Genomic DNA, 8,733 nt, shown 5'->3' on the forward strand with positions numbered 1-8,733 from the left:
GAAAAAAAAAAAAGTTTACTGATTTTAAAATTTTATTTCAATTTAGTATGGGAACAAAGACAGAATTCTGACTTTTTTCTCAGAATTCTGACTTTAATCTCAGAATTTGGGATTTTAATGTAGATGAGCACCATGAAGGAAGAGATGTGGGAGCAATCAGCTTCACTGACAAAGATGTGAGTTGTTTTAGAGGGCCGGTAACACATTGGTGGAAAATGACGGAATTAGGCAACTTTTTACGTGCCCGAGGGGTCCCCTCCTTAATAGAGGAGCAGAAGGTCATTAAAACAAGAGAGCTAGTCTCTAAAACAGACATGGCTATGGCTTGATGCTAACATGTTTGTTATCTGTCAGAATTCTGAGAAAAAAGTCAGAATTCTGAGATTAAAGTCAGAATTCTGACTTTTTTCCAATACTAAACTTAAAAAAAAATTAAAAAATCAGTTAACTTTTTTTTTCCAGTGGCCCTATTCCTCTTCCCTATGAACCTGCACTTTTTTTCCAGAAGAAAAACAATAAAATGTCTGCAGTGCCAGTTTCCTTACACCAGGGAGCGCTGTTTCCGCTGACTCCGCTGCCACGGAATCCGGAAGCGTTTCCGACTCAGCAGCGGCTCTTCATTCAGGCTGCTGCGCTGGTAGATTTGCTTTCCTTCAGACCCTCTTCGGTATCTGGCTGTCGATCTGTTGGCGTTTAGGTCGGCAAACGGATCGGAACCATGGCAAGTCGGCTCCCGGCTTGTGTTGTTGACTGTGGTACCGGGTAAGTTAGCCTGTTAGCCTGCTTCCATTAAGCCGCTGTCAAACTTCCAGCTAACGCCCTGAAAGCTGCCCGCAACGGCGCTCTGGCTTCCTTCCTACTAAATATTCTCTATCTCACTCTTTAGCTCGGAGGTTTAAGGGAAATGTGAGCAGACTGGAGAATCCAAATGATTCTAATTTTTGCATTTATAGTAGGGATTAGCTGCTGCTAGCTGCTGGAGCTAAAGTCACTTCCTGGAGAATCCTCCCATTAGACAGCTCTCTTACCTGGGGTCTTTTTCTCCAAACTGTCAGGGATCAGACCTGGTTCTTTGGCTTATATCATTGGTATATACGCAGGAAAGTAATCTGGATTAATTTTGTAGGTTAAAACTGTTTCACATCACATTAAACAGGTTTTGATCTTTCATTTCCTAGTCAGGATTCACTGCACTCTACTGATCCTCCCATAAATGGACTGCATTTAACATTTCCTCCATTAAAAGTACAGAGAGTTGAATCAGTCCATTTATATTTATTAGAAAATTACTGAGAATTTATAAGCGTATTTTTTTTTTTTAATATAGCATGTTTTTGCCTTTTTAATTCATTTATTATTGTGAAATTGGTGAATATGGATAGAATGAAGCATAGTGAGGAAAAGTGGTCCCTATGTCCTCCAGCAGCCTAGGCCTATAGCAGCATAGCTATGAAGATAGCTCACTCCCTTTTTATTTGTTTCATTTAATTTATTGCCTTTTTCATTTAATCATTAGTTTTTATACCTTTTTTTTTTTTTTTAATCAGTTTGGTAATTTTTTTTTCTATATATATGTATAATTTGTTTTTTGTAAAGTTTTGTTGTTTGTATTATTTTCTGGCTTGCCCTGCTCATTAAAATTTTTAAAATGCTTTTTAAATATTATTTGTATGTGGTTGAATTAATATCTGTAAATTATTTTTATTTATTTATTTTTTAGTTATGACTTATTTAAATCTAATTTCTCTTTTTTTAATATCAGTTTAATATAATGTGATATATCTTAAGCGTTGCATTTAGTTTTTACTTATTTTTGTTTTTAATGGATTAAAAGAAACCCCTTTATGTAAAATTATTTATGTTTTATTATTGCATTTATTTATATTCGATCATTTTCGTCTGTTACCTTTGAGTAATCATGATTATAATGAGGTTTTCTACTTTTATTCATCTGTTGAACTCTTCTCTATCCTGATTGTGGTTAAAAAGGCTTGATGGTTCTCAGTTTTACTTCATCAAACTCAGCTTTCTTCTTTTATATTAAAATGTTTTAGTTAAATAATGATGGAAACATTATTCTACAGCTTTAGCCTAAGTTATTATTATTATTTTTTTGCTTTATATCTTAATTGTGTGTCTTTCTGTTCCAGGTACACTAAGCTCGGCTATGCAGGAAACACAGAACCTCAGTTCATCATCCCTTCATGTGAGCATCAATAAGCTGCTATAATCATCGTCTGTTTCTATTACTATTGTTGCTAACGGCACGGCTAACGTTCTGCAGGTATTGCGATCAAAGAATCTGCGAAGGTCGGTGACCAGGCGCAGCGTAGGATGATGAAGGGCGTCGATGACCTGGACTTCTACATCGGGGACGAAGCCATCGATAAACCTTCATATGCGACTAAGGTGAGTCGGTGCGGAGGCTGCAGGCAGTGCCGCCTTTGATGGAGCTTCAGCGTTGATGGTTTGGTTTTCTGTCGTTCCTCTCAGTGGCCGATCCGTCATGGCATAGTGGAGGACTGGGACCTGATGGAGAGGTTCATGGAGCAGGTCATCTTCAAGTATCTGCGGGCAGAGCCTGAAGATCACTACTTCCTGCTGGTGAGGAGGGCTTGATCTTTCTTAGAGGGAACAGAAAGTGCCTGAAAGGGGAAAAGTTTCTATTTTCCTTTATTTTTCATGTTTCTTCTCTTTCTTTTTTTACTTTTAAAAATGTTTTCTTTACTTTACTACAAATTACATAACCTAAGAGGCATTAATGCTGATACTGGCACTTACATTTTTTTAGTTTATAAAGCTAAACATAATTGTTAACTAGGCTTATTAACTTTTTAACTTTACTTTTTAACTTTTCAATGAGCTTTTCACCTTTTTTTCTTTACTTTTTTTTAGCTTAATAAAAAAATGTATACCTTTTTGGTTTACTGTATTTGAATTACTTTTTTCTTTTATTTTTTTATCTAACATATTTCTTACTTTTGCTTACTTATTTAGACTTTTTTTTACTTCACTAACTTTTAAACTTTCTTAACTTATTTTTTTTTGCTTAAATTTTTTTATTTTTATTTAAACTTAGTGTTTTTAACTTCTTTTTAAATAATTTTTTCTTAATCTTTTTTTACGTATTTCTTTTACTTTTGTCTTTTTGTACTTGACTTTAACTGAATTTTCTTTTTCTTTTTTTTAACTTAATTTTTACTTATTTCTTTTACCTATTTTTTACTTTTCACTTAATTTACTTTGACTTTTTAACTGAAGTTTTTCTTAATTTTTTTATACTTTTTTAAAATTTTTTCTTTGTTCTTAGGCTCTGACATATTTTACACTTATTGTTTCTTTGATCAACATAAGATAAATGTTTCTCTATCCATTCTTCTTTCTCTAAGTTTGCCCAATTAGCCATCAACTATAATAAAAAAGAAAGAAGTCAGACTTGGGGAACAAACTGAAGTGTAAATAGCTCCCTCTGCTGGTCAGAAGCAGCAGGTTCCGCTCAGATAAATGGATTTCCCCTCATGGTTCTGCTCCTCTGTGCAGACGGAGCCTCCGCTTAACACCCCTGAGAACCGGGAGTACACGGCCGAGATCATGTTCGAGTCCTTCAACGTCCCGGGACTCTACATCGCCGTTCAGGTGAGGCTCATGCCCAATAGAGGAACTGTGGACAGAATTAGATCTGACTCATGTTATCAGAGTAGAAGAGGAACTTCCTTCAGGAAGTTTCTGCTTTCGCTTCTTCTTTCTAAAGTTAACAGAAGCGTCTGATTTATATCTCTGCCTTTAAAAAATGATAAAATAAATCATTCTGACTGTGTGAAACGTGTCACAGGCGGTCCTGGCGCTGGCTGCCTCCTGGACGTCCCGGCAGGTCGGAGAGCGGACGCTGACGGGGACAGTCATCGACAGCGGAGACGGTGTGACTCATGTCATCCCAGTGGTAGGTGTCGGTTCCGCTGTCTTGCCGCTCCTTCCTTTTTTAGCCTCTCAGTTTCGTGTTTCGCCCTCCAGGCTGAGGGCTACGTCATCGGCAGCTGCATCAAGCACATCCCCATCGCCGGGCGGGACATCACCTACTTCACCCAGCAGCTGCTGAGGGAGCGGGAGGTGGGGATTCCTCCTGAGCAGTCGCTGGAAACGGCCAAGGCAGTTAAGGTCTGTTACTGGAGAACAATGAAAATCTGATGGTGGGCGTAGAGGATTGTCAAAAATAATAACCTGCTCCGATCTTATTGTCCTTCCTGCGATCCGTAGGAGCGTTTCAGCTATGTCTGCCCGGATCTCGTCAAGGAGTTTAACAAATACGACACAGACGGCTCCAAGTGGATCAAACAGTACACCGGGGTGAACGCCATCACCAAGAAGGAGTTCACCATCGACGTGGGATACGAGCGCTTCCTGGGCCCGGAGATCTTCTTCCACCCAGAGGTGCGGCCCCCCCGCAGAGCTCGCTCCCGCTTTACAGCCCACGTCATACCTTTTAACCCTGTTTTTATTCCTTTTTTCTCCCTGGTTCCAGTTCGCCAACCCGGACTTCACCCAGCCCATCTCCGAGGTGGTGGACGAAGTCATCCAGAACTGCCCCATCGATGTCAGACGTCCTCTTTACAAGGTAGCCTTTAGTTTTCAGCACGGCAGCAGAAGAATCATGATATGGGCTGGTGTTGCGTCATTTCTCCTTATGTTCTCCCCCTTTGCGATGCAGAATGTGGTTCTGTCTGGAGGCTCCACCATGTTCAGGGACTTTGGCCGACGCCTGCAGAGAGACCTGAAGAGAACTGTAGACGCCCGGCTGAAGATCAGCGAGGAGCTCAGCGGCGGCAAGCTGAAGGTAAGGCGTCCCCGTCAAAGCCGATATTCTGCTGATTAACCAAACTCCCCCATGCTGACATAAGTCGCTTTGGATTGCAGCCGAAGCCCATTGACGTGCAGGTCGTCACCCACCACATGCAGAGGTACGCCGTGTGGTTCGGAGGATCCATGTTGGCGTCCACAGTGAGTATCCTTCCTCTTTCCCACCGCTTCTTGTTTGGTTTATGTTACAGAGTATCAGACTTTTATTTTATTTACCTAAATTGATACCATGAGAAGAATAAAGTCATAATATTAAGTTGTCTATGTGTGTAATATCAGACTAAAGTTGTAATGTGAGACAAAGATTTATATTTTAATAACACAAAGACTTCAAGGAGTTATCAGCGGTGCTTTCTTGTAAGAGTTAGCATTAAAGTAGACTACCTCTTTAATCTCACCAAATCACATCAGTCTTGTTATATTACAACTTTATTTTATTAAAGTTACTTAATTCAGGTACGATTTAAGTATAGTACTTTTATAACTTTATTCAGGTAAGATTTTAACATAAGAATCGTGTGACTCTAACTACTTAATGTTATGACTATGATAATGTTACAACTTTAACCTTGCAATGCTACGACTGCTTCATTCTCATAAAACTTAAATCTTGTATTATTTCTAATTAAACTTCAGATTTTAAGACTCAAGTCTCTTAATGGTACGTCTTCAATTTCGAGCTTTACCACTCTCCCAATTCTACGACTTTAACCTCATAAAACATCAATCTTTTATTATTTTGACTTAAAGATTTTGGGACTTAAGATTTAAACACTTAAATCTCATAATAGTACAACTTTAATTTTGAGCTGTACCACTACAATATCCCAGTGTTACCGCTTTCACTTTACAATATTTCGACTTTAACCTCGCAATGTTAGGCCTTTAACCGTTATGACCTTACTTTGCATCGTCAGGGCTGTAACTATGCATCGCCAGTTACCTGTAACCGTGCATCGTCACGGCTTTAACCGTGCATCGTCACGGCTTTAACCGTGCATCGTCACTGCTTTAACCGTGCATCGCCAGGGCTGTAACAGCATCTTCAGTTACCCGTAACTGTGCGTCGTCACGGCATTAACCGTGCATCGTCACGGCTTTAACCGTGCAACGTCACGGCTTTAACCGTGCATCGTCACGGCTGTAACCGTGCCGGCTGTAACCGTGCGTCGTCAGGGCTGCAACCGTGCGTCGTCAGGGCTGCAACCGTGCGTCGTCAGGGCTGCAACCGTGCGTCGTCAGGGCTGCAACCGTGCGTCGTCAGGGCTGCAACCGTGCGTCGTCACGGCTTTAACCGTGCATCGTCACGGCTTTAACCGTGCATCGTCACGGCTTTAACCGTGCATCGCCAAGGCTGTAACCGTGCCGGCTGTAACCGTGCGTCGTCAGGGCTGTAACCGTGCGTCGTCAGGGCTGCAACCGTGCGTCGTCAGGGCTGCAACCGTGCGTCGTCACGGCTTTAACCGTGCATCGTCACGGCTTTAACCGTGCATCGCCAAGGCTGTAACCGTGCCGGCTGTAACCGTGCGTCGTCAGGGCTGCAACCGTGCGTCGTCAGGGCTGCAACCGTGCGTCGTCAGGGCTGCAACCGTGCGTCGTCAGGGCTGCAACCGTGCGTCGTCAGGGCTGCAACCGTGCGTCGTCAGGGCTGCAACCGTACGTCGTCAGGGCTGCAACCGTGCGTCGTCAGGGCTGCAACCGTGCGTCGTCAGGGCTGCAACCGTGCGTCGTCAGGGCTGCAACCGTGCGTCGTCAGGGCTGCAACCGTGCGTCGTCACGGCTGCAACCGTGCGTCGTCAGTTACCCATAACCCTGCATTGTCACGGCTTTAACTTTGCATCAACACGGCTTTAACCGCGAAATTGCAATGTTACACTTACAAGATTGCGTAAAATGTTATGCCTTTTAATATTGCGTTTTTCAAGAAACCGATTAGTTTAGTTTACGGAATTAAAACAAATCTGTTAGTATGGCCTTAAGACTCTGTAAGTTTGAACCGAACCCCAGCAGAGAGACGGGTGGAGTTACATTTTTAAAATCTATTTGTTTGTCTCTGCAGCCGGAGTTTTACCAAGTGTGCCACACCAAAAAGGACTACGAGGAGATCGGGCCGAGCATCTGTCGCCACAACCCAGTGTTTGGAGTAATGTCTTAAATGACTTCTGGATAAAAATAAGTTGAAAAAAATGGGGAGGAAGAGCCTTCGCACGACACAGCCAGAGGCGACTGAACATTTGAGGGAAAAAAGAGGCGACTCATCTTGAAAGATCCTTGTACAAACAAACAAAAAAAGCGTTAAAGAAAAAGTGAAAATTTCTGCGTGCCTCGTACTTGTTTATCCTCACAGGGTTGTAACTAATCACCATTCGTCCTCTCAGTGTCCATGGCGTTTTGGGTTGTTTGCTCCATTGTGTTTTCTCTAGGTTGTCATGGAAAGATTTTGCATCAAACACCTAAATCCATTCCTTTTTTTTATTTTATTTTGTCCCTTTGAAAAAACAAAAAGAAACTTTAAGATAATCAGAAATGTGTTCTAATAATGCATATGTTTTGTATCGGCATTAATCACCTGTTAGAGAGAGAGAAGAAAAATGCTGTAATAATATATGAAGATGCAGTTTGTACGACTGTTTATGGACCATCACTGTTGCCTAGATCTCAGTAATACTGGATAGCCTTGTACTGTATGAAAATCTGGATTTACAAATAATGTGGCATCCAATAAATGCCAAGCAGGTGTTTCTAGCTGTGGTTGTCTTTCTCTCGGGCTGGAATTAGAATGTCTGGTCTATTCCTGACAGGGAAACCCCCCCTCATCCCGTAACCGGACTCTGTCATGGACCCGATCTGGCCAAAGAGAAGAAAGTTCTCAACATGGTTTAAACACACCATTTACAACAAAATCTTTAAAACATGGTGTTAAATTGGGATTAAAGCCACCAGCAGAGGGAGACATACCTCCTGCAGACAGATTGAAGGTTCTCCTCTTCCTGGTGTTGTTCTTTGGTGCAACTGGAGTTTTATCTCTTGCTTTCATGCAGTACAGAGTAATAATACTTTATATTTATACAAATCCCAATGTGCTGCATAGTAAAACAGGTAAGTAAAATCACATGGAGAGCATGAGTTCTGGCTGATGGCCACAGAATCCTGCAGCTGGATGGATGAGGGAAACATGAAGAAATAACTGACAGGTAAATTAAAATTTATTGATAATCCCTGATAGACAATTAGTAAAATGGTCATAAAACTAGAGTAAATAAAAGCTTCTACTTAGAATTATTTGTAATTTTATTTATTAATAATTTAATGAAAAGTGAGTTATTGATAACACAGGTCTGTAGTTTTTGAGTTCGTCTCAATTTTTGGGGGAAAAAAACACATTTTACGTTCTTTTAAAGTTGGTCAAATTTTTTTTTTTTTCCAAAAATCTTTTAATGAGGAGGCATTAATGCTTCTAAAACATGTTTTTCCTTTAGTGTTCCGAAATGGAGAAATTTCAGAGCTACACTACTAACGTAACAGGCAGGAAGAAACTGATTTTATACCAAATAATGCTGGTTTTACAGCAATTTAAACACAGAAGCTGAGGCTCTACCTAACATGGTGGAGTCTTCTGGAAAAATGTTTCAGGACGCAGAAAGGTTGTTACCGTGCCCATCGTGTATGGTATCATTCTGAAACTTTCAAACAGCCTAATCTACTTTTTTGGCAGGTGTCAAAATGTTCATGTGTAAAGAAGGTTCTAGAAATTTACTCCCTGATATAACTAAGTGCTTTTACGCACAGTTAGCTTTAAGCAACATTAGCTTTACACACTGCTAGCTTTATGAACCATTAGCTGAAATGGGGTTCTACCCTACTGCCAGTAGCTAATTA

The 8,733-nt window shown here is 40.9% G+C and overlaps 1 protein-coding gene across 1 annotated transcript; it reads left to right on the forward strand.

The window, feature by feature from the left end:
- Positions 1 to 562: 562 nt before the first annotated feature.
- On the forward strand, positions 563 to 7,599 carry LOC119781593 (actin-related protein 3). The gene is made up of 12 exons (XM_038282131.1): positions 563 to 762; positions 2,151 to 2,206; positions 2,285 to 2,409; positions 2,494 to 2,604; positions 3,541 to 3,636; positions 3,833 to 3,940; positions 4,012 to 4,155; positions 4,255 to 4,428; positions 4,520 to 4,612; positions 4,706 to 4,831; positions 4,912 to 4,995; positions 6,914 to 7,599. The coding sequence occupies exons 1-12, from the start codon at positions 719 to 721 to the stop codon at positions 7,007 to 7,009; spliced, it is 1,257 nt and encodes a 418-aa protein (XP_038138059.1). The 5' UTR covers positions 563 to 718; the 3' UTR covers positions 7,010 to 7,599.
- Positions 7,600 to 8,733: the final 1,134 nt, after the last annotated feature.

This window comes from Cyprinodon tularosa, unplaced genomic scaffold (genome assembly GCF_016077235.1).
Source record: "Cyprinodon tularosa strain WSP-4 unplaced genomic scaffold, ASM1607723v1 ctg18, whole genome shotgun sequence".
Classification (NCBI taxonomy): Eukaryota; Metazoa; Chordata; class Actinopteri; order Cyprinodontiformes; family Cyprinodontidae; genus Cyprinodon; species Cyprinodon tularosa.